Consider the following 21747-nt stretch of genomic DNA (forward strand, 5'->3'; position numbering starts at 1 on the left):
GAGGGAGGGCTGGGATGGGGAAGGGCGAGGGGTGGGTGGGGAGTAGTTTCGGGAGGGTTTAGAGAAGCTTGCAGAGGGAAAGAAGAAAGGGGATTTAGGAGAGAGTAAAGGATTTGAAGAGGCTGTTTGTACCGCTGACTCCGGACCCGTCCAGGACCCTTGCCCTCGGATGCTCTGCGGTGGTTTCCAGCTGCCTCAGCCCCGGCCTCCACCCAGAGGGGGCCTCCCCTGGAGCGCTGGTTTGCGTGTCTGCACCGTCCCCAGTGTGCCTGGGGTGTGGCCACGGGAGACAGGACGGAACTAGGGGCCTTGACGGGTCCCCAGCCCCCGGGCAGGAAAGAGAACAGCGCAGACCTGATTTCCCAGCGATGCCGCCGCCCTCTCCTCCCTCCTTGCTTCTTGCTCTGCTCACTCAGCTGCTGCCTTCCTCCTCTTTCATCCTTCTGCTCTGCCCTGTAGACAGGACAAGTGGACACCAGGGGGCGCCTACCTTATCGGCGCCTGCCTCAGCCTCCCCCCGGGGGCCGGCAGAGTCCTGGGCACGGGAGGCTCTCCCAGGTGCCGAGCCAGCAAAGAATTTCTCTGCACAGAACAGACTGCGTGTTGGATGAAAACGATACTCCTTCTATCCCTGCTTCTACCAACGCTCTCTGTGAAGCCCCTTCGTAGCTGCCCTTCTCCCCACGGCTCCTGTTCAGCACTTGTGTTCCTTTGATTTCCTCTTCTCCTGACCGCCTCCTCTCACCCCACGAACCCCGAGCCCTCCGCTTCCTGAAACCCTTGTGTCATTAACTCTGTCGGCTCAACTCTCTGGGACAAGATTCTGTTCATGTAAAGTGCACTTACTCCCTGGATGTCGTCACTAGTCTAGTGGCTTTTGCTAAATAAACCTTTCTTATTTCTAAAAGCTTTTCCTTGGTCTTTTCTTGCTTCTTCTATCTGCTGACTTGCCCTCACTTCCGCCCGCTTCCCAAGCCAGCGGCCATCAGCTCTGCGAGCCACTGTTCTCGGGGCGGGGGGGGGGGGGGGCTCAGAAAACGGGGGCGGAAGGTGGTGGCGTCCGGTGCGATTTAGCTAGACCAGCCTTGCTCATCAGGCCGCTGTGCCGTGGTTCTCCGGGGACAGTGTGGCTTCCCTGGGGGGACATTCGGCGGTGTCTGGAGAGTTTCGCTTTGACCAAACTGGAGGAAGGATGCGTTTCATAAACACTGGGTAGAAGCCAAGGACATTACTAAACATCCTACAATACACAGGAGCACCCCCCACCCCCCAAGAGAGAGTCATCCGGCCCCAAGTGTCAGTAGTCCCGAGGTTCAGAGGCCCCGGGCTCGTGCCTCTTTCCAGACTCTCCCAAGCCCGGGTCTTCAGGAGGGAGTGTGGGTTGGGCTGGGGGTGTGAGGCCAGACAAGAGCAGAGTCCTCCTGATTCTCCCACAGACTGAAGGAAGGCCACGAGGCCCCCGTGTGAACCCAGCCTCTTACTCCCTTCTCAGGGGCCCCACCAAGGGGACCCACGAGTGCGGGGATGCATGGAAGGGGGGGGTCTTCAGGGGCGTAGGTGACTTTTGCATTTTGGGAAACAGGAAATCAGAGTGAGGACCCCTCTGCTACCCTCCCCTGGGGGGGGGTCCAGGGGGTGACATCAGGGCTCCCCAGAGAGACCACCCACCCTGGAGTGGGCAGGCTGGGGGTCTGGAGCCCACAGTACAAGGACCCTCTTGGACTCTGGCTGGGATGGTAGCAGGTGGGGGTCTCGCCGTGTGGGACGTGATGGGGTTCGAGCCCAGCCTCTCGCAAAAGAACCACGACCGGCATTTTAGCAGGACAGGGATAAGCAGAAGCAGGCCCGCTGAAGCAGAAAGCAGGGGCCTCACTGTGGAACCACTGGAAGGGCAAGGGGCAATCTTCTACCCCAATCTGTTGGCCAACCGGGGGCCAGGGGAGGCAGAGGTAAAGGGAGGCTTGGTGTTGGGGGCCCCAGAAAAGGAGATGCCCCGCAGCGGTGAGAGGGCCCCCTTGGGGCATTAGGGAGCTGAATGAGAGGTAAATAGGCCTAAAAATAAGACCATTAAGCATTCAGCTCTTTTCTTTTTTTTAAACCACGTAATGGGTAAGACAGATGTCCTCCCCATATCCCTGATGTTCAGCCACGTTTCTGGGTCGGAGTTGGTAGTGAGGCTGCCTCAGAAATGGGATGACCGTCGGGGCTGCCTGCTGCTGCGTTCCTCGGTAACGGGAAGCCGCGTTTTCACGTGTGTCCCTGCCTGCTTTGCCGTGACGCAGCTCAGCCAGGTACGGACGCCCCCGGGTCAGAAGCAAGTCTGTTGTGCTTCAGCAAGCATGCACCTTCCAAGTGAGGGATCGCGGGGCACGGGGTGGGGGTGTGCCTGGCCCCACGTGCCTCTTTCCTGCCTTCTTGGGGGCCGTGTGGTCCTCCCTGTCCCTCCCCTCGGGAGATCTAACAGCGGAGAAGCTTTCAGAGGGCACAGAGGTGCTGCGGGGGGTGGGGGGGCCTCCGTGTGTCCTCAGGAAAGGGCGTTCACTCTCCTCCCCTCCGGCCGAGCTCTCCCGCAGGGGAACTGACCCCAGGGGGACCCGCCAGTAAGCCAGGGTCTCCGAGGGGCGTTCTCATGCTTGCGCTGCCGCAGAATCACCCAGAAGGCTGCTGAGAGCCCAACAGCCAGGCTCCCGCCCCCACCGAGTTTCTGATTCAGTGAACCTGAGATTTCATTTCTAGCAGATTCTTAGGGGATGCTGACGCTGCTGATCTGGGCACCTCACTTTGAAAAGTGCCCCTAGAGAGGCTCTTTGCGAACTTGAGGAGGAGCGGGGAAGGGAAGGCGGGAGGGGCAGCGAGGGGGACCTGTTGTTGCTCGGCAAGCCTTCACCAAAGGGGGCATGGGATGGGGACCGGGAAGGCCCACAGGTGGATCCGGGCGACCCGGGACTTGACAGAAGGCTGTGACTAACTTGGGTTTATTGACATCTCTCTGGAGGCACGAACGGGCTTCCTCCCTGCTTTACCTGAGGCGCCCACTGACTGCCGCCCCCATCCCCCAGCCCCCAGCCCCCAGCCAGGCTACTTAAAGGCCTGGCAGTTGCCTGAGGAGAGCCGGTCCCCAGGCCAGACCTTCTGCTCCTTGCCCCAGAGGGTTTTGAGCTTGCGGTAGTACACCCTGCAGCTGAAGCCCTCCCTGAAGCCCCCCTTGATGTGGCTTTTGAGGGAGTGCAGAGTCGGGTACATGCGGCAACAGGCCGCACACTTGTAGCCACTCTGCTGGGCCGGGTGCCACCTGGAGGCCGTGAGAATGTCCTGGGACGTGATGTAGTCCTCGGAGTCCAGGCCATGCCTAGACTTCTTGCTGGCCTCTCGGGGGCAAGTGTTCTCTGGGGAGGAAGAGGACGAGCAGATGCTCTCAGCCAGGTCCTCGGGAAGGCAGCTGTCGCCCCTACCTTCGTCCCGCTGCACCTCCGGGCAGCTGTAGGCCTCCAGGTGGCTCTCCTGGTCTGTGCAGACGAAGTAGCTGTAAGGGGAGAACCAGGGCCGGTAGATGGTGCAGTTCCGCCTCAGCTGCTCCCCGTTCTGGGGGTCCCGCAAAATGCAGTCTGCGGAGGAGAGGGTCGGGTTTGAGCGCAAGACCCCGGGGTGGCCAGGGGTGGCGGGGCCAGGAGAAGCAGAAAGGCAAGCGGTCAGGAGTTGGCTGTGGTCCCGGGGTCTCTCCCCGTGCCCCCTTGAATGTGGGTCTGAGAGCAGGCAGGAGTCGGGGTGCCGAGAGCCGCCCGAGACCCTCCTTCCCCTGCTCCCACCAGTGGCGGTTGGGTCTCAGGGGTAGAGACTCCACTTGCTTCACGGAGCCTCGGCCTTGGCCAGGTGCTTCTACCACGGCAGACACCTCGCCTCCACCTCCTCTAAGGGCGGGCAGGTGGCTCAGTGGCTTCCCAGCGCCCCTTTCCCACACCCCGTGGCCACGGCCATTGTCCCAGCCTCCCTGTCTGTGTGCCCGCAACAGCCCACCCCAGGCGGGAGCTGCGGCTTTACCCCCAGCTCCGGAGGCGGGCCTGTGGGGGCCTGCGGGGGCCTGCAGAAGGGAGGACCAGGAAAGCGAGGACGGGTGGGGGGGGGGGGGGAAGCACCCTTCCCGTAGGGGAGCAGCCTTGCCCCTCAGCTTCTCACAGGTGCCTGCCCAAGGCAGAGAAGGCCTCACCTGGAGAGAACCCCGGGTTCTGCACCCCAAGCCGGAACGCTCTGCTGTGGTACTGGGCTGGCAGGGCCTGAGCTGGGCCAGACGCCCCGGAGGGTAGTGCGGTCTTTGCAATGTCTGGGTTAGGGCAGAAACGCTCTGGTGAGCTGAGCGAGGCTGGGAGTCCGCTTCTTGATGACCAAGTCCCCAGACGTACCTAGAGGCTCTGCCTTGGGACTTGATGACATTGCAAAGCTGAAGACAAACAGCGCCCTCTTTTGCACCCAGATAAGCAGAACTATTCTGGGTGGCATCCTGGGGAAATCCAAATGGGGCATTTTCATGGAGATCTGGGAAAGATTCTCTCCGTGGGAGAATTTTAGATGCCGACCAGAAGACCGCTTTCTGCCCCGCCCATCCTTCTCTTAACCTTCCTGCAGTTCGGCGTGTGTGTTTGTGTGTGTGTGTGTGTGTGTGTGTGTGTGTGTCTGTCTGTGTTCCAGCCTCAGAGCTTCCTCCAGGATCCAGGGGAGGGAGTCTGGTCACGGATCACATAGCTATATCACATAAAGCTATGTGGTTTCTCCAACTGAAGCATTTCCCGCCCACAGCCCAGGAGTGTTCAGGTGGACTCTGGCTGTGTGAACACGCTGATGGCTGCTAACGCTTGGTAAAGAGCCAGCCTGCCTCCACTCCCAGAATGGAACCGGAGCTCAGCCTGGGAAGCCACTGTGTAAGGGTCCCCTGGACAGGCACATGGGTGTTTAGCAGAGCTGGCTGGCCTCCTCCAGCCGTAATGGGCACAGCTCTCCAGGAACCACCCGGAAGCCTTGTTACCCATGCAGGTTCCTATTCAGCAGGTCTGGGGCAGCCTGAGCTCCTGCATTGCTAACAAGCTCCCAGGTGAGGCCCACAGGGAGCCCCGCAGACCACACTGGGAACATAGTCCATCTCGACTCCTGGCTGTGCTCCTCGACACCCTGCCTCCCGGGTTCCTGCTGATGGGGCGGGAGGCCTGCCCCTTCTCCGGACTGTCCCAGCAGGGCTTCAGCAAGTCCCTGCCCTACAGAGACAGTCACCTGAGATTCTAGAGGAAAAGAAAAACTGGACAACAAATGTGTTCCCCCATCCTTCCCTTGCCAGAAATGAATAAACAGCAGGAACTACTTACCATGAGTGCAGCATTTTGAAAAATTATTTTCTCCCCATGTGTAATTTGACTTTCTCACTAAATCGTAGTCCTGTAACATCTGGTAGAGTACTCAAAAGCTTCCAAAAAACAAACAAAAAAAAAAAAAACCACCACATTTAGTGGTACCAGAGTTTACCTGGCAAGCTGGTAGCGTGTGAGGACATAATGTCGGGAAAAGTGCTCAGGGCTGAGGAAGAGATTCGAGGTCCAGAAATGCTGAGGAGTGAGAAGTTCTCCATACTCGGACCACCGTCGGGTATGGAGATCACACGTCTGCTCCCAGGAGGCTGGTTGGGTTGTCCAGACGATGAACATTCTGAGTCCAGTTGACATCACAAGAGGGTCCCATGATTCCACTCGCTGGCCAGGCGGTCCCTTTCAAAGACGGGTGGAGTCTCTTAAATTTTAGAAAGAGTTTTTTGGACTTGTCATCCCTCATCAGCCTGCCTCGATTGAGAATGCCCAGGGGGAAGGAAGCCTGTGGCAGAGATGCGACCACGATGTAATCTGTTGACTCCCATCCCGTTGATCTTTGGTGTCCTTTCGTGTCCTTGCTCTCACCGCCCCCCAACTCTGGGGACCTCTGTTCTCTCTGAATAAGCTTCTCGCGCAGCATCTCCTTCACCTGCCTCACCTCTGCTATCAGGTGTTTTTGTTCTTTCCGCTTCAGAGCTTGGAGTATAATTTTTACATTTTCTCTGGAAATCGTTTGAAAGTGGCAAAAAGTTGCAAAACTAAAATCGGTTGTTGTGCATTCTGTATCCGGGTTTTCCTATTATTAACACTTTGCCCCGTTTGCTTTGTCAATCCCCCTCCCTCCCCCACGCTTGGCTTGCTGAGCTATTCCAAGGTAAGTTACAAGCATCATGGCCCTTTGTGCCTAAATACTTCCGTGCACTGCCTGGTAGGGACCAGGTAACATTTTAAATGGTGCCGCTGCCCGTTTTTAGCAAATGACTACAACACAAGCAGGCGGCTTACTCAACACCATTTTCTCCTTATGAGCAGTGTGCCGAGGGACTGAACTCTGAGCGGCCAGGGCCAGGTTGCTTCTCCTCTCTGCTTTGCTTCTGTCCTACCCCAGCCTAGCCCGCTGCGGGCAGTGGGGAAAGGGTGAAAGGTGATCCCGCCATTTTGAAGATAAGCCCCATTGTAGAGCGTCACAGCAGGTGCAGACTAGGTACAGAGAGTGCATTTGATCTAACTGTGCGTCTGCTTGGGCTACGTGGAGAGACGTGGCCCGGTCGTGGTGCGCGGGCATGTGCGAGTGAGCTTCTGGGTGTGAGAGCCCGGAATCGTCTTCCCGTTAGTGTCTGCCCGCACGACTTCAATGTTGCAGGACGGCAGAGAACCTCACTGCCTTCCGCAGAGCCTGGCTTGGAGACTTAGAAGGTCTCGGAAGTTAGCGGACACCATGGACTTGGGCAGCTTTGAGGGAATTGGCGGTTTGATTTGTCCCTTGTGGTGCATAGGAAGATCCTGGGGTCCGGGGAGCTGGTGTGCATGAGTTCTCACCCCGCTCTGCCGGTAGTGACCTGTGCAGCATCAGGCAAACCTCCCTGCCACCGTGGCCTCCTATTTTATTCATTTAGACGCTTGGAATGGTCTAAACCCGGGTGGTTTGTGTGCAGAAATGGGACAGGAGAGTAATGAGTGACGCACACAGGATCCAGAAGATTTTGGATTTCATCCTGCAGAAGTGGGAGGGGGGTCATTGAATTCTTTCCACTGCCAGCTTGGGAACGTCAGACAGACTTCCGGTAACGGGGGCTCAAAATACTGGGGAACATACGCGGAGCTGCCTCGGTGCCTGTTTGTAGCGTTTTTAAAAACCAGACACTTCCAGTCTAGGGATTGAAGAGTTCGTAGGAACCTGCTTGTCCAGGGTTGTCTTGCATGTTATACCCTTCTGGTATGTTGTTGCTGGTGGCCAGGGGCAGGAGGTCACAGTCCCAGAGTGGTCGGCAACTACATAAAATGTGTCTCTCTCTTGTTTGCTTCCCACCTGCTTTCCGAGCCCCTTTCTCGGACAGGTAAGAGACCGTCTTTCTGATGGACGACGTACGCCACAGATGCTTGGCTCTGCTCAGACGTGTGCATGCGGGGGTGTCGCGGGGTGGGCCACCAGGTTGGGCAATCATCGTTTTTCTTTCCCTCATCATCATTACGTTCTGAACCACCCCGTGTCTAGTCCGGGGGCAAGGATGGAGTGTGGGGGTCATTAGTGCCATCAGCAGGAAAGGTGCTCATGGCACACCCGAGGCTGTGGAAGCGAAGGAAGCCCCCGCCAGAGCCCCACGTCCCAGAGCAGACGGCTTGTTTCCGGGCTGACCTCGACAGAGAAGGTTATGAGTGGCTTTAGTAAACGATAAAGCCTTGGGAACAGTTTCTCTGCACCGTCTGCCCGTAATGTGGTCAGGTTGTAAGGATTCCTCTCAAAAGCCCATTCGATTAAGCCAGACTTCCTAAATGGCCGACTCTTGTGCCAGGCCCTGTGCTGAGTGCTCCAGAAAGTTAAAAAAACAAACAAAAAACACTGGAGATACCGCATCTCCTCCAGGAGCTCCCCACTTGGTTTTCAAGACGAGTTTACATTGGCCAGAAAGACGCAGGGAATTGCAAAGAGCACATAGGACAGGTTTTCTTTAAATTACTGAAGAATTCAGCATGGACATTTGGGAAGGTAACGAGCAAGAAGTACAGAAATCTACAATGGGGCCTGATCCTGTACTTACGTGTGCTTATTAGGAAGTTTTTCAGATAAGAGGAGCTCACAATTCACAAGTCACTTGGGGGTTTGTTTTGGTTACTTACACTTTCAGAAATGAGCAGGTCTGCTCTGTACATTTCACCTGACACCAGTAAGCAGACCCGCTCAGATGTATCAGAGTCAGAAGTGGCAGGGGTGGGAGGGGGGTGTGCCTTCCCCAGCCAACCTCTTTTGGACACTTGCCCTGGTTTCATGGTGGCCCAAATGCACTTGCTGGTTTGGAGGGAAATAGTTAAACGCTTTCATGGCCGAGGGCTTCTCTGCAAGTCCACAGATGTTACGATTCAAGAAAAGCTGGGATACAGGATGCGATAGGGAAAGCATGCAGAAGTGGGTGATGGTGTGGCGAGATAGCGCTCTTCGTAAAGTCAGAGCAGCTGATGACCCCGTTGGGGGCTGGGCTGAGCCCAGGCCGCCTCACCCAGTCAGCTCTGTGTCCCAGACCCCGGGGTGGTTCTACCCCAGTTCCCTAGCACGGCCCCCACTGTGGTGCCTTCCCTGCGCGCAGCAGACGCATAGACCTGGGGGTGGGGTTTGTCTGCTCCGCGCCCCGCAGCTTCCTGCTGCCGCCCAAAGACCTTTATAGGAGGGCTTCTCTAGCCCATGGGTGCAGAAGGGGTATGTCTGCTGAAACCGTAGTAAAGGGAGAGGCATCCCCGGGCCGGGGACTGGGCAGTGCAGGGCAGAGAGAGCTACCCCGGGCCGGGGACTCGGCAGGTGCAGGGCAGAAGAGCTACCCCGGGCCGGGGACTGGGCAGTGCAGGGCAGAGAGAGCTACTCGATGCCAAGTTCAACAAAAGCAGCAGCACACCCCAACCTCACTTACTCTTGGGAAGGCTCAGCGTTGAGTAGGCACTTGGAGGTGGAGACCAAGAACAGAGTCTGCGCTCAAGTGTTACCTCTCCTTCCCCCAGATCGGCAGACTATCTGGAGTAGGTGGTAGGGACAGAAACCTCACGTGTGCCTCCAAGGCCCCAAAGAATGGATCTGTCTTTGGAGGATGGAGCTTGACTTCCCGGTGGGGGAGGACACCCTGATACAAGCGTGTGGACGGCGTGGCTTGAAGCCCCGAGCACCATTCGTTCCAGTGACAACCCTTGGAGCTATGATCTTGACCTCTATGGTTCTCCCATCTGCAGAATGGGTCTGGCAGTTCGAGATTTATTGAGCATCTTCTGTATACCCGACCAGGCTAGCTGTTAAGGATACGAAGGTGAATGAGACGTGGCCTTGTTGACAACCTGGTGGGTCTACCTGCAGCCCTTGGAGTTAGTCTTTCAGACCGAAGTTGCGGAGAGAAGGGCTGTCTGTGAGGCTGCTCTTCTGTGACCCCAGGCCACGGGAAGTCCGTGGAGAGGGTGAGAACGGCGGAGTTCTCGTTCAGCCCCTCCGGTCCTGGCCCTTTGACCTCAGGCCCGGCAGACAGTTCTTCACGTCCATAAGTAGGATTCCTCCCGTGGCCCAGCTCGCTGGCTGGTCGTGAGGCTGTGGTCAGGCTCCTCCTGCCCCCTGGGCATCGAGGCTTCGACGTGGGCCCGTCCGGAACCCCCCACCCGGCATCTCTCTGCATGCAGCCGCCCATGCTCCTACGTTCCTCTTCAGGAGAAATGGAACCTGTTTTCCCACAGAGAAAATGTGCCCCACGGGTGGCCTTCGGCGGGGAGCTTCCCACGCGAGCGGCGTCCAGCTTCGGCCCCCGGGCCGGCGTCCGCTCAGCTTGTGTTCACAGGGACAGAAAATACCAGAGTTCATTTCTTCGTCATTTTTTCTTCAGAGGGCTCGGTGGCCCCAAGGTCAGGAGTCCAGCCGGGAGTCAAGGAGGCAGGTGTAAAGGGATAAATTGGGGGGAAGTGCTAGGTTTAAGGCTGGAGCTCGTCACCCGTGGCCCGGGCGGGGTGGAGCTGGAGTGGCTCGTCCCGCACCCCATCAGGAAACCCCGCACGGAAGGGTTGAGAGTGTCTCTGTGGGTTCTCTCCCGAGTGTTTCCAAGGCCTGGGGCAGTGACAGCCGTGGGTGCGGTGTGCGGGCAAGAGGCCGAGTGACCCGCCCCTGCTCACCACAACCCTCTTCCCCTCTGTCTGCAGTGGACCACGGCATGTTCGAAAACGTGAACGCCGCCCACGCCCCGAAGCTGCAGCCCAGCTGCTCCTTCCCACACCTGTCCCGGCCGGCGGCCCCAAGCTCGGCCGCCCTGGGGTCGGGGGTCTGGGTGGGCAGCAGTCAGCACCTCAAGAACCTGGGGAGAGCCGTGGGGGCCAAAGTCAACGACTTCCTGCGGAGAAAGGAGCCCTCGAGTCTGGACGGTGCAGGCGCCATGGAGATTAATAGGACGGCGGGGGCCCGGCTGGCCGGCGGGGTTTCAGGCGAGGAGGCCAGGTGAGTGCGGGTGGGGGGGCCGGCAGAGCTCCAGACTGACCCGGGGCCTCCAGAGAGCAGCTCTGAGCCGGGGACATGAGCTCGCCCTGCAGCAGACGGAGCTGAGCTGTGTCCCTGGTTGTTGGCCGCCCCCGGGTCACCATGGACGAAGTTCACCAAACGCCTGTCCGGTGTGGACAGGTCCCGGGCCCCACGCTCCCCTGACCCCAGAAGCTGCCCAGATGGTTTCCATCTTGCACAGAACCAGGCTCAGAGGGTGAGGTTACAAAGTCAGTAGCGGGCACAGCTGGATTCGAGCCCCAGCGTCGCCCGAGGCTCCCGGGGTGGATGCTAACACCCAGCCACAGCTTCGGGCCGCTGCTCTGCCGGTGGTGGGGGAGGAGCGTGGGCGTCCGTGGGACCCGCAGGGGCAGGGGAGGGAGAAGCCTGCTGGGGTCACCAGGCCCCTTCCAGGCCTTGTTTTCCACACCTGCTGTGCTCCTCAGCGGGCAGTGTCCCCCATAGGGCTCATGGCAAAGTTCTGATGTGGCACAGCTCGCCGGTGGTCCCAACGGCATCACGCAGCTGCCGTCAGCGCCGAGCAGGGGGCAGAGGGGAAGACGGGGGTCACCAGGGAAAAGCCAGCGGTGCTCCAGCGGCCACAACCCACACAGGAAACCGAGCAGGGGTGCGCTTGCTGGGTGGGCAAGCCGTCTGCGGTGGGAGCTGGAGAAGCAAGGATGGGGCACTGGGGACTCGCCATCCTCAGGGCGCCCGGGCCTGTTGTCTTCGACCCCCCAGGTCGGCCCCGCCAGATGCGTTCCCTCGGCTGGATCCTCCGCCTCCCATCACCAGGAAGCGAACCCCTCGGGCCCTGAAGACGACGCAGGACATGCTGATTTCGTCACAGCCCGTCCTGAGCAGCCTGGAGTACGGGACAGAGCTGTCTCCTGGGCAGCCCCAGGACCCCCTTCCCGCTGCTCCGCCCGAAGCCCCCCTGGAAATGGTGGATAAGGGCGAGGCTCTGCCCAATGGAGAGGTTTCCCTGTCCGTGCCTGACCTGATTCACCAGGACGGCCAAGACGAACCCAAGCCGAAGATGACTGAGTGCCGAAGGGCCTCCTCCCCGGGCCTCCTGGAGAGGAACGGCCTCAAACTCAGCCCGAGCCCCCCCGACCTGGCCGAGCCGCTGGAGGACAGCAGCTCCCGTCCTCGGGCACGGACCTCCAGCCTTGACAACGAGGGCCCGCACCCAGACCTGCTCTCCTTTGAGTAGGGCCTCTTCTTCCTGCCAAGCACCCCCCTCCCGCTCTGCCATCTCCTTCCCTGGTCCCCATCACCCCCCACCCAGGCTCTGTGTGCCCTTTGCTCCCTGGTGCAGAGATCAGCAGAGAGCCAGTCCTCCCTGCATGGGCTGTGCCAGGCCAAGAGTCCCTCAGTTGTCCTTGTCAAAGGCTCATTTTCTGTAAACCAGAGGACAGGTCCTCTGGGTGCCGGCCGCAGCCGCGGGGTGTGGGAGCATCTCTCCTCCCACGCTGCCCTGACTTTCCCTGTGCCCCTGCCCCTCTCCTTCCATAGTCTGGGTCCTCTCTCCTGCCTCGGCCGAGGGAGTCCGGCTGGGGGGGAAATGATGGGTTTGGCTGATGATGAGCCCAGTCCGGGAAGCCACCTACCCTGAGTGCCGCCCAGCCACCGTCCCGCCCAGTCCTGAGACCACGGAGGCCCCAGGTGGTTGCCCTGCGTCTGCCCTTTGGGTGCGGGCCAGAGGAGACACCAGGCCTGAGACCCGGAGGCAGCCTGGTCACCGGCAGTTCTTGGGGTGTTTCCCATCTGGCCAGTCGGGGAACGCACCAAGCCCCCTGGGACGGGGCCCAGAGCCAGGCACTGGGGGAAAGGGGTACGACCCAGCACACGTGGGCTCCAGGCGCAGAAGGGGAGGCCGGGGCACCCTTGCTGCACGAGGACGGGGCTAGGCGGGCCCTGCAGAGGCAGCCGAGCGGGCCACCATCCTGCTTTGGGTGAGGGCCCGGGAACTTGGCGTCCAGGCAGCCAGCCCCAACAGAACCTGGGGCCGAAGTCGTGGAGAAGACAGGATGAAGCCAGAGCAGCTGCTGGGGGCTCAGAGCAGTTTTCAGGGACCACCCCCTGGCCTGAAATGAGGCAGAGGTAGGGTCCGGGTGTGGTAAGTGTCAGAGCTGGGGTGATGAACATGGGACTGGGATGTGGCAGGAGCCGTGGGACAGGCTCCGTCTTACCACGCAGGAGGTGTTTGCGCTCGTGTTCAAATGGCCTGCGTCTCCCGTCTTCCTCGAGCGTCCTTTGCCCTGCCTTCCCCTGGCCCGGATGCCACATCCGGGTCCTCTCTGCATCCCGGCCTTCAGGATCTATGTCTGGGACCGACCCGGTTTATCCAGCCCTAACCGGTGCCTGCCCTCCTGGGTTAACCCACTTTTATGTTCCTCTCTCCCACCAGGGACCCTGTCATGCTTTCTTCCTGTGGCCAGGAGACCCTGTTGGGGGGTGATCCCAACCCTGGGGGCCTTTGCAGCAAGAAGAGAACCTCCCTTTTGTTGAACAGGGTGGCTGGCTGCCTGGAGAAGCCTGGCGTGGCCCATCCAGCCGTGGCAGTCCCCTCCTGGGACTCCTGCTGCTGCCCCTTTTCTGTCCATTGTTTGGCTCCCCTTGCCCCCCAACACTGCTCACGTTATCCCATCACCCAGTTCCCGCTCCCCACCCTCCCCACCTCTGCATGTGAGACATCCCAGCAAACGCCTCTGGACCCGGGAGCCAGGAGCCTGGTGGGGGTGGCCCTTTGTTCTTGCTGCTGCAGCCTCCTGCCCCGTCTCGCACCCCCTGCCCCGTCTCGCACCCCGTCTTCCATTGCCCCAGAAAGCCAGGCTGCACCTCATGCTCCTGGCAAAGCCTCAGCTCCCTTTCCCACGAGGGGCTCTGCAGGCCAGGTGCCGTGGGCAGGGCGTGTACTGAAGGTCCAGATCCTGCCGCCTTCCTCCAAGAATGTCACGACGATATGATCTCTGACCCCGAGACTCAGAAGTTCTCGGGACGAGCGTTTGGAAGCCTGTGAGTTCTCCCAGAACAGCTTGGCGGAAAACCTAAGGGCGTGTGCTGGGAGCTTCCATGCCAGAAGATCTGTTTGCTTTTCCGGTGGGAAACTTAGCTGAGCCTTGGCCCCTGGGGCTTCTGCCCCAGAGATCAGGGTGGCCCCCGCCAGGTGACCTGGCAGTCCATCGGGCCAAGAGCTGGCGGGCCTGGGCTGGCTTAAGCACGCGGCTCTCCATGCCAGACCCAGCCCCTGCTGAGGTCCCGGCCCTCAGACTCAGGGTTAGCCCAGGGATCCTGGGTCATCCCAGGACCATTGCCAGCATGACGCTGGAGTTCCTCAGACTTGTGTCTGATGCCCAACGAGGGCCGGTGGGACTCTGCTCCCATCTTTGGCATCTCTATGTTCTCCACCCAGGCCATCGACCTCCCACCGGGGGTGGGGAGGCGGCGATGCTACGGTCTAGGGGAGACGGGCTCAAGCCTGAAGTCCCAGCCTAGATGCAGCCGGTCATGCCTGGTGCTAGGGGCTGAGTGCTGCCCCCAGGCGGCAGCAGTGACGACTTCTGGTCCTGCAGAGGGCCTGGGCTCTGAGCGGCTTCCTGTGTCTGTCTCAACAGCCTGACCTCACTGTGGTCACAGTGTCCCCCCACCCCCCGCCAAACACACCCTCATAGTGAGTCCAGCTTCTCACTATGGGCCACTTGGGTGTCCTGGTCGACGCAAGGGCAGGATAATGAGAAACAAAGGACCTATCTTCTGAGCCTGCATAAGGGAGTTCGGGGCACAGAGTCTCTTCCCTCCCTGTTACCCCCCCAGCCCCACTGTACCCCTAGTCAGCACCTAGCCTTCCTCTGATAAATCACAGGTGAGCTTCCAGAACCTGGCAGGAGAGTGGCACGCTCCCCTGCACAGAGAGAGAGGTGTCTGTGTGATGCACGGGGACGGTATGAAGACAAATGGGCATATGGCCCATTGGCTTTGAAAGAACAAAGAACTTGGCCCCAGTCTGGGAGAGGAAGATTACAGATCTGAGTATTTTCTAGAGATTTTATATTTATATTTTTAGTAGTGTTCTGGTAGAAGGAAACTGCAGAATAAAACGATCTGGTTTGGTTTTGTCCGTTGGCTTTGGTTTCTCTGGACTGAGGGGAAGTGGTCGGCTTTCTCAAGGCTGGCTTGTTGGCAGGAGACCACTGGCCTTTTGGGTTAGGAGCCAGGGCAGGTGAGACAGAGGTTGAACCCTGAGGCTGGTGGGCACTGTCTGCTGACGCCCCACCGGAGGCCCTCGGGGGAAGTGATCTCAGGTTTCCCCCTCCATGAGTCCCCCTAACTGGCTGGCCACTAAGCATCCCTCTTCCAACCTGACCATCATGTGGCTGTTGGAGGGACGACATGACGGATGCAAGTGGACCCCTGGATTGTCCTCTAGGCCGTGACGTGCCTGTGCACACGGACCTCCTTCAGAGGGACCAGAGCTGCTGGCTGAGGTACCTCCCCGCCCTGGAGCATACTTGACACTCGATTACTGGCCGGAGTCTTGCTGCTTCCAGGCCAGTGTCGGACCCTGGGACCCAGAGGCCTCACACAGCCGAGAAATGGCCGGGCCTCTAACCACCTGAAAAGGGAGGAAATGGAGAAGGGATGGGAGTGGGGCAGGAAAAGGGGCCTTTCTTCTGTTCACAGGAGCCATACACCTTTTTAAGGGGGCCCGACTCTGTCCTTTGCTCGGGTGAGGGGGGTGGATTCTACAGCTCAGCACGTGGGGTTCCAGGCTCCACATCCGAAACGCTTCGGGCAGGAGGCCCCCAACCTTTTCTGCATTGAGTTCCACTCCATGTCTCAGAGGATGAAGACAATGGTCCCGAAGGCCACCCGCTTGCTTCCACCCAGTGGGGCACGGCGCCTTGTTCTGGAAAGGCGTCAGAAACGCAGACACCAACCCCACACATTCCACGCACGGGGGCGGGGGGGAAGCATTGAAATCAGTTACAACAGCAACCTTTTCTCTAGGTCGAAGCCCCACAACTATTCCTCAGGTAACTTCTCTGACTGACGGCTCCCCGGATGGGCTTCTGCGGGCATTCAGGTGTGAAATACACCTTTCCCATGCCTTTCTTTTCCACTGTGATGCAAAGTAGGTATTTGGGGCGAAGATCAAACAGGGCATATTGTAGCAAAACTTTTTTTTGCAAGTGTAGAAACGGCGGTGCCTGTCACTCTATGCGGTGCTCCGGGCTGAGCTGATGGTCTAGAAAGCTGGGTGCAAAGATGCATTTGCTCAGACAACGTATTTGAGCCCCTCCAGGAGCCCAGTGCTGTCTGGTGCGCAACCTGGTGGGAAAGGGCTACCTCATTCTCTCCATGTCGGGAAGGGGTGAGGACACCGTGGACCCGCCCTCCTGGGACGGACAGGCTATGTTAGCAAGGTACCAAAATGCAGCAGAAGCATCGAAGGGGGGCAGTGAATTTCAGCTGGGAGTGTCCTTCCCTCTGAGCTCAACCTTCCAGTAACTGCTGAAGAAAACCAACACAGCAGAGGTCATCAAGAAACCCACTTCATTCCTGAGGTCTGTGCACGGGCTGCTGGGAGCCCCAGCTGGTATTTGGAATTAATGGAACCCGCTAATCCAGGACGGCTCCCCAGATGCTGCCCCCAACTCTGAGAATGCCTTCTGGTTCAGTTTGCTCTCAGGCTTTGGAATTCCTTTCAGGTCGGCGAATCCTGGGAGTGTTCTAGAATGCTCTGTGGTTTGACTCCGTGTCCTGTCCAGCTGGCAGCCGCGGATGACTCGGCAATAGTTTATCTTTGAGATTCGGTCCCCCGTGGTCCCCTGGGCTTCGGTCTGCCAGCAGCATGTGGGGTGCCCCATGCAGAGCCCCCGCTGGGCTCCCCCGGGAGCGGGAACAAGTAATTAAGTCTGCACAAAGAAGTTCAGCCCCGGGAGATGACTCCCTGCCTCCCCCAGACAGTGTCCTACGTGCAGATGGCCTTCTGCATCTCTCATCTCTCCCACGGAAATGCACTCGGGAAACGTTAATTTAGGTTGTTCGGGGAAAGCATCTCTGAGTGCTTTGCCCCTCCGCCGTGCCCTCCTCCCCGCTGCCCCTCGTGCTGGGACGTGTCATGAGAGCCCAGAGTCCCCGGCACGGACTAATGAGAAAATTCCTCCGTGTTGGGTATCTAGGGCTCGTCCCTCCTGGGACACAAATCCTCTTTGTGTCCAGCTTATCTCCAGCTGCTGCCATGATAAATGGTCCGAGTGGAGGGAGCCCGGGCTGGCCCTGCCCCACGCGACGAATCCCCTGGCTGTTGCCCACAGGGCCCCGGAAGCCAGCTTAGGGGGTGTTGGAAGACCCGCTTGGGCGCACCGGGCTGCTTTCTCACGGGAGGTGCCTGCGGAGTGTGTCTGCTGCAGACCGGGAAGCACGGCCAACATTTTCTCCGTGGAAACGGCCAGAAAGGGGGAAAAATAACCAAAATGGAAAAGCCCCACCCCCAGCAAACCGCACTGGTCTGGTTTTGTTTTTACCATTTAACCAGTTAGCCGTGGTTGGGCCATTTGCTACCCTCTTCCTTAAGGCACGGTTCAAGTTTACCACCTTGTTCTCTCTGGGTTCCCGTGGGTTCCCCGACTCCTGTCAGCCTGGTGGTCAGGCCCAGAGGAGTGTTCGGCCGGCTTCTAGGGCTAACTCTCGGCCTGTGGCTCCGTGGGCCTGGTTCGGGGTGGTCCAGGTCACCGGGAGGCCTGTGGAGGAGCAGCCTGGACCTTGGAGATGGGGGGACATGAGCCCCGTGGGTGCTGTGAGCGGCTCCAGCTTCAGCCAGCGTCCGAGCTCCCTCTGCATCCCGAGCCCACGGGGACGGACCCAGGTGCTGGACGGAAGCACTCGGAACGAGTCTGGATCACCCATCTCCGCACTACCTTCCGGGCCTTCTCCAGGCAGCCGGTAAATTCTGTTCCTGGCCGCCCTCCTTGCTCGTTTGAAGTCCTGGGTTCTCTCTGTCCAGAACCACAAAGACAGCCTTTGGGGCAGACCCGGAGAGTGTTCGTTAGACCAGGGCAAGGAGGGACATTCTTGGGGAGCTGGTCTTCCGGACAGGGGCAGAGGCTGTTTGAGAAGTGACACCCACACCCCCCCCTGAATAGGGGGGTTGGCAGCCCCGACCATGCCTCACCCCAAGACCTTGCTCGTCACCCAGGGGGGCTGTGGGTGATGTACAGCGTGAGGAGGCGGAGGCCTTCCGTGAACAGCGTGAACGGCGGCAAGAGATGTGAGACGGGCTCTCTGCTCTCCAGAGCACGCCCAGCCCAGCCCAGCCCACCTGGCCGCCTTCCTCTCCTGCTACGGCCGCTGTGCCTCAGGACCCAGCGCCCGACATGCTTGTGCTCAAGGCTGTCCTTCTGCCTGCCTTTCTCTCTCCTCGGACCTTGCCAGGCTGTCGTAATTACTCCCTCACATTTCAGCTCAGGCCTCCCTGCCTCCGGGGGCCCTTCCCAGATGCCACCCCCGACCATGCGTTCTTCATCCTGGCACTTGTCGCGTGCTGTGGAAAACAGCTGCCTCCTGGTCTGTCCCCCCCGGCCCTGAGCCCTAGGGTGGGGGAGGGGGGCCGTGCCTTGTTCATCTCCAAGGCCTCAGCCGGCAGCACAGGGCCTGGCCCGGCTCAGGAGCTAGTAAAGATGTGCTGTGAACTGAAGTCCAAGAACTTCTCCTTTATTTTGGGAAATTTTATAAATATGTCCCATACACACAGTCAGGTGCTAAATGGTGTGGAACAGACCAGACAGGGTTTTCACCGAGGTCTGGAGCAGACCGGCCCCTTCCTCGGGGCCTCTGCCCGCCCGCAGTCTCCGCACCGTATCTCGGACTTCAGAGGATGGAGAATGATTAATGGGCCGGTGCGTAGGTCATTTATCTCCCGCCGAAGCCTCCATTAATTCAGTTCCCTGGACAGGTGCCCCCTCGCCCCGGAGCCAGCAGAAGCCGGCACTCATGTCCCACCTCGAGTAGGAAGGGTCTCTCTTCAACGCCAGGCCCCCCGCCCACCTCCGGCTGCTTCTCCAACACTGTTCCAATACTTGACTTCCACATTCTACCACTTTGGGCTCTGCTATTAATTGGTGCTTTATTCTTTTTTAAAAGATTCTATTTATTTATTAGAGAGAGCGCAAGCAGGGGGAGTGGCAGGCAGAGGGAGAAGCAGGTTCCCCACTGAGCAGGGGGCCTGATGCGGGGCTCGGTCCCAAGACCCATGATCCTAGGATCATGACCTGAGCCGAAGGCAGCGGCTTAACCCACTGAGCCATCTGGGTGCCCAGTTGGTGCTTTATTATTATACTTCTAAAGCTCCTGTGTATTGCAGGAATTTGTGCTAATCCGTTTACATTCATTACCTCATTTGTCTTTCTCAGTCAGCCTGTAAAGGAAGTCCTGAGAAGCCCGTTTCTCCGATACAGTCGGTTTCTTACTGCCTTCCGAGGTATGTTTATGCGCGATCGCATTAAAGCTCACATCTCGTGACACAGTTATTTCAGCCCATTTTGTAGATGGGGACACTGAGGTTGAGGCAGTGACAGAGCAGAGCCTGAATCTTAAAGACACATAAAGGGCAGGGCAGGACCCAGAGGCCTGGGTCTCCAGACAGGAGGGGCAGGTGTCTTCTCTGCTCTTCTCTGTCTCCTTCACACCAGCCTAAGAAAAACCCTCAGGAAGTGGTCATGGCCCAGAAACGATGAAGGCAATTTTACTAAACATCGAAGATTCGTGCAGGATAAGAGCTGAGAAACGCATTCACCGAACTCACTCATTTTACAGAAGAGTAAAGACCAAAAGCTGCATTTTTTTCCAAGTTCTCCTGCGCTGGCATGGTCTCCAGCTCCCCACAGTGCCCTGTGCGGTGAGACCTGTTACCCCGTTTTCCAGGGGAGGCTGACCAGAGGCTGATCGAGTTTCAGCAACTCACCCCAAGTCACTCTGCCAGGAACGACAGAGCAGATCTGCTGCCTCGTGAGAGCATTCGTTCACAAGGGCTTGGGGTAGAAATCTGCTCTTGGATTTGCAAGAATTTCAGCCCCAAGCAGGGGTGGCAGTCCAACTTCGATTGCATTTCAAATTGCAAACAGAAGGAGAAGTCTGGCTTATACACTAATCCTGTTATCAACGCTGGAAATTAAACATTCAAATGTGAGGTATTATTCCGAGGAGTGTTTCAGGTTGGAAGAGCTACCAGGGCTCCTCACCGTGCTGGTGGTGGTGTTCTTACACACACACACACACACACACACACACACACACACACACACACCCCCATTTGTTTTCTTGGTTATTGTCTGACCTCTCGTGGTTTACTTTAGGCATTGCAGTTTCTGGTAACTAATTTTTGCAAAAAGCAGCTTTGTCATATTCCTAAGATCATGCATGTCCTACGGTCAACGAATAGTATGTGGGGAAGAAAAGAAAAGAGATGATCCATCCTAAGAATTCCAGTAGCAGAGAGAAAATAGATGGGGGTGGGGTGGGGTGGGGGGGGCAGGAAATGAAAATTTCCAGAAGTCCAGAAAAGTTAAAACTTAAAGAGAAAATACAAAAGAGAGAGAGAGAGAGAAGCACCTCACATAAAAGAAATAGATTAAGATGGTCATAATCATAAAAAGATCATATCATAATCATATCATAAAAAGATATGTACCTAAAAGTATAACATTAACATTGTTAAAACAGGAATGGCAGAACTATGGGGACAGTCTGTACACCAACTATGGTAACTAGAAAGCGAAACTCTGTTACATCCTGTGTTAAAACGAGACACTTATTCTGTGATAGGTCATATAGGTGAAAAATCTATCAAAATATTTTTTACATGACTTGTAATCTTAAATACATGGGGTGGGCCTTGAGAATGAACTTTAAAATGAATAGAACAATTCTCTCATGAAATATTCACAGAATGTCCACCAAGGAAGCCTCAGAAGTCACGTCAAACCACGTCTTCTAACTATAACACTCTAAGGTTTGGAATCGACACAAAAATTAAAGCTGAAATATATGTTTAAAAACAAATGCGAATTACTGAATCATCCCGGGATTGCAGAGGACGTTTTTCTCTACATTAAAAATACTTTGACCTGAACAGGCATAAAAATTTGTGGGATACCACTGAAATAGTACCATGAGCTAAAGTCATGGCTTTTATGTATATATATACATACATATATATGTATAACAAAAAATGTGAAAATAAGCCAGATAAACTAAAAAAAAGTATAAAAAATCACTGAAATCAAGAATAGCGATCTAAAAACAAGGTTAACAAAGCTGAAAGCTGGCTCTGACTAGACTGGATAAAATGGATAAAATTAATAAAAAGGAAGGCACAAGAGTGAAGAAGGAGGTGTGACTACCGTCAAAGCAGAGTTTTAGAAATAATATGAACTAGAGGCCAATAACTGCAAAAGTTTAGATAAAATGGGTAAATTCCTGGGAGAACAAAGAATGCCAACACTGGCAACAATAATTGAATGAAGCACTAAGCATTGAAAATGTTTAAATAGTAATAGGAGGTGCCCTCCTCTCTTCACCAGAGTTTCAAACTCACTTTTGTAAAAGAGTGCTGATATATTTTCCAGCACAAGGTCGTCCTTACCTCACAAAGTTGTAGCAGAAACGAGAAACGAGGAAAAGGAGAAAGCCTGCTTCATTCTCTTTATATGACTGGGATAGCCATGCTTCAGTAAATTATAGTTCTGTTTGGTTTATGAGCCTTATTGTGAACGTCGTAAAGCATTAACTTATTAAATCCATCGGTGTAGGAAAACAATGCGGCATGTCTAGTGAAGCAAGGAAAGGTGGTAAGTAACACCAAGTTTATTGAGGCAAGTCCCTTCTAGGACGGAATGAAGATAAGAGGAATGTGACTATTTCAGTAGTTGCAGAAACAAATCACTTAATAAATTTCAAGGCATTTTAAGTTTCTTCTTAAGTTTATGTACATAATCTCTATACCCAATGTGGGGCTCCAACTCATGGCCCCAAGATCACGAGTCACACGCTCTTCTGACTGAGCCAGCCGGGGGCCCCAAAACATTTCTGATAAAAACGAAGTCATCTGAAAGGCGACAGCAGGCATGGCGCTGAAGTGGAGAAAGTTTCCAAACATTCATTCAGTACTGGGACCCATACAGGACC

At 56.9% G+C, this 21747-nt stretch overlaps 2 protein-coding genes across 10 annotated transcripts in view; one reads left to right on the forward strand and one right to left on the reverse strand.

Moving 5' to 3' along the window:
- The window catches only part of LOC123927451 (nitric oxide synthase 1 adaptor protein), a 276952-nt gene extending 262272 nt beyond the window's left edge, over window positions 1-14680 (forward strand). For 7 of the 9 annotated variants that reach the window (XM_045982025.1, XM_045982026.1, XM_045982027.1 and 4 more), the window contains 2 exons: window positions 10227-10518; window positions 11299-14680. In XM_045982025.1, coding sequence (XP_045837981.1) covers window positions 10227-10518; window positions 11299-11773 — 767 coding nt within the window. In that variant the 3' untranslated portion in view covers window positions 11774-14680. Of the gene's footprint in view, window positions 1-9219; window positions 9356-10226; window positions 10519-11298 lie in introns of those variants that run through there. The other 2 variants (XM_045982034.1, XM_045982035.1) reach the window with 2 other exon arrangements.
- Window positions 51-5620, reverse strand: SPATA46 (spermatogenesis associated 46). Its single transcript, XM_045982037.1, has 3 exons — window positions 5509-5620; window positions 4205-4318; window positions 51-3605 (listed from the first exon to the last, which is right to left on the reverse strand). The coding sequence occupies exons 1-3, from the start codon at window positions 5609-5611 to the stop codon at window positions 3079-3081; spliced, it is 744 nt and encodes a 247-aa protein (XP_045837993.1). The 5' UTR covers window positions 5612-5620; the 3' UTR covers window positions 51-3078.
- Window positions 14681-21747: the final 7067 nt, after the last annotated feature.

This window comes from Meles meles, chromosome 17 (assembly GCF_922984935.1).
Source record: "Meles meles chromosome 17, mMelMel3.1 paternal haplotype, whole genome shotgun sequence".
NCBI lineage: Eukaryota > Metazoa > Chordata > Mammalia > Carnivora > Mustelidae > Meles > Meles meles.

Excerpts from the sequence above, each read along its gene's own strand:
- SPATA46 (XM_045982037.1), bottom strand. The coding sequence starts at position 5,611 with ATGGAGAACTTCTCACTCCTCAGCATTTCTGGACCTCGAATCTCTTCC. Across the intron at positions 4,319-5,508 it reads ACACGCTACCAGCTTGCCAG|ACATTGCAAAGACCGCACTA; the intron begins GTAAACTCTGGT and ends GCCCTAACCCAG. Across the intron at positions 3,606-4,204 it reads GAACCCGGGGTTCTCTCCAG|ACTGCATTTTGCGGGACCCC; the intron begins GTGAGGCCTTCT and ends TCTCCTCCGCAG.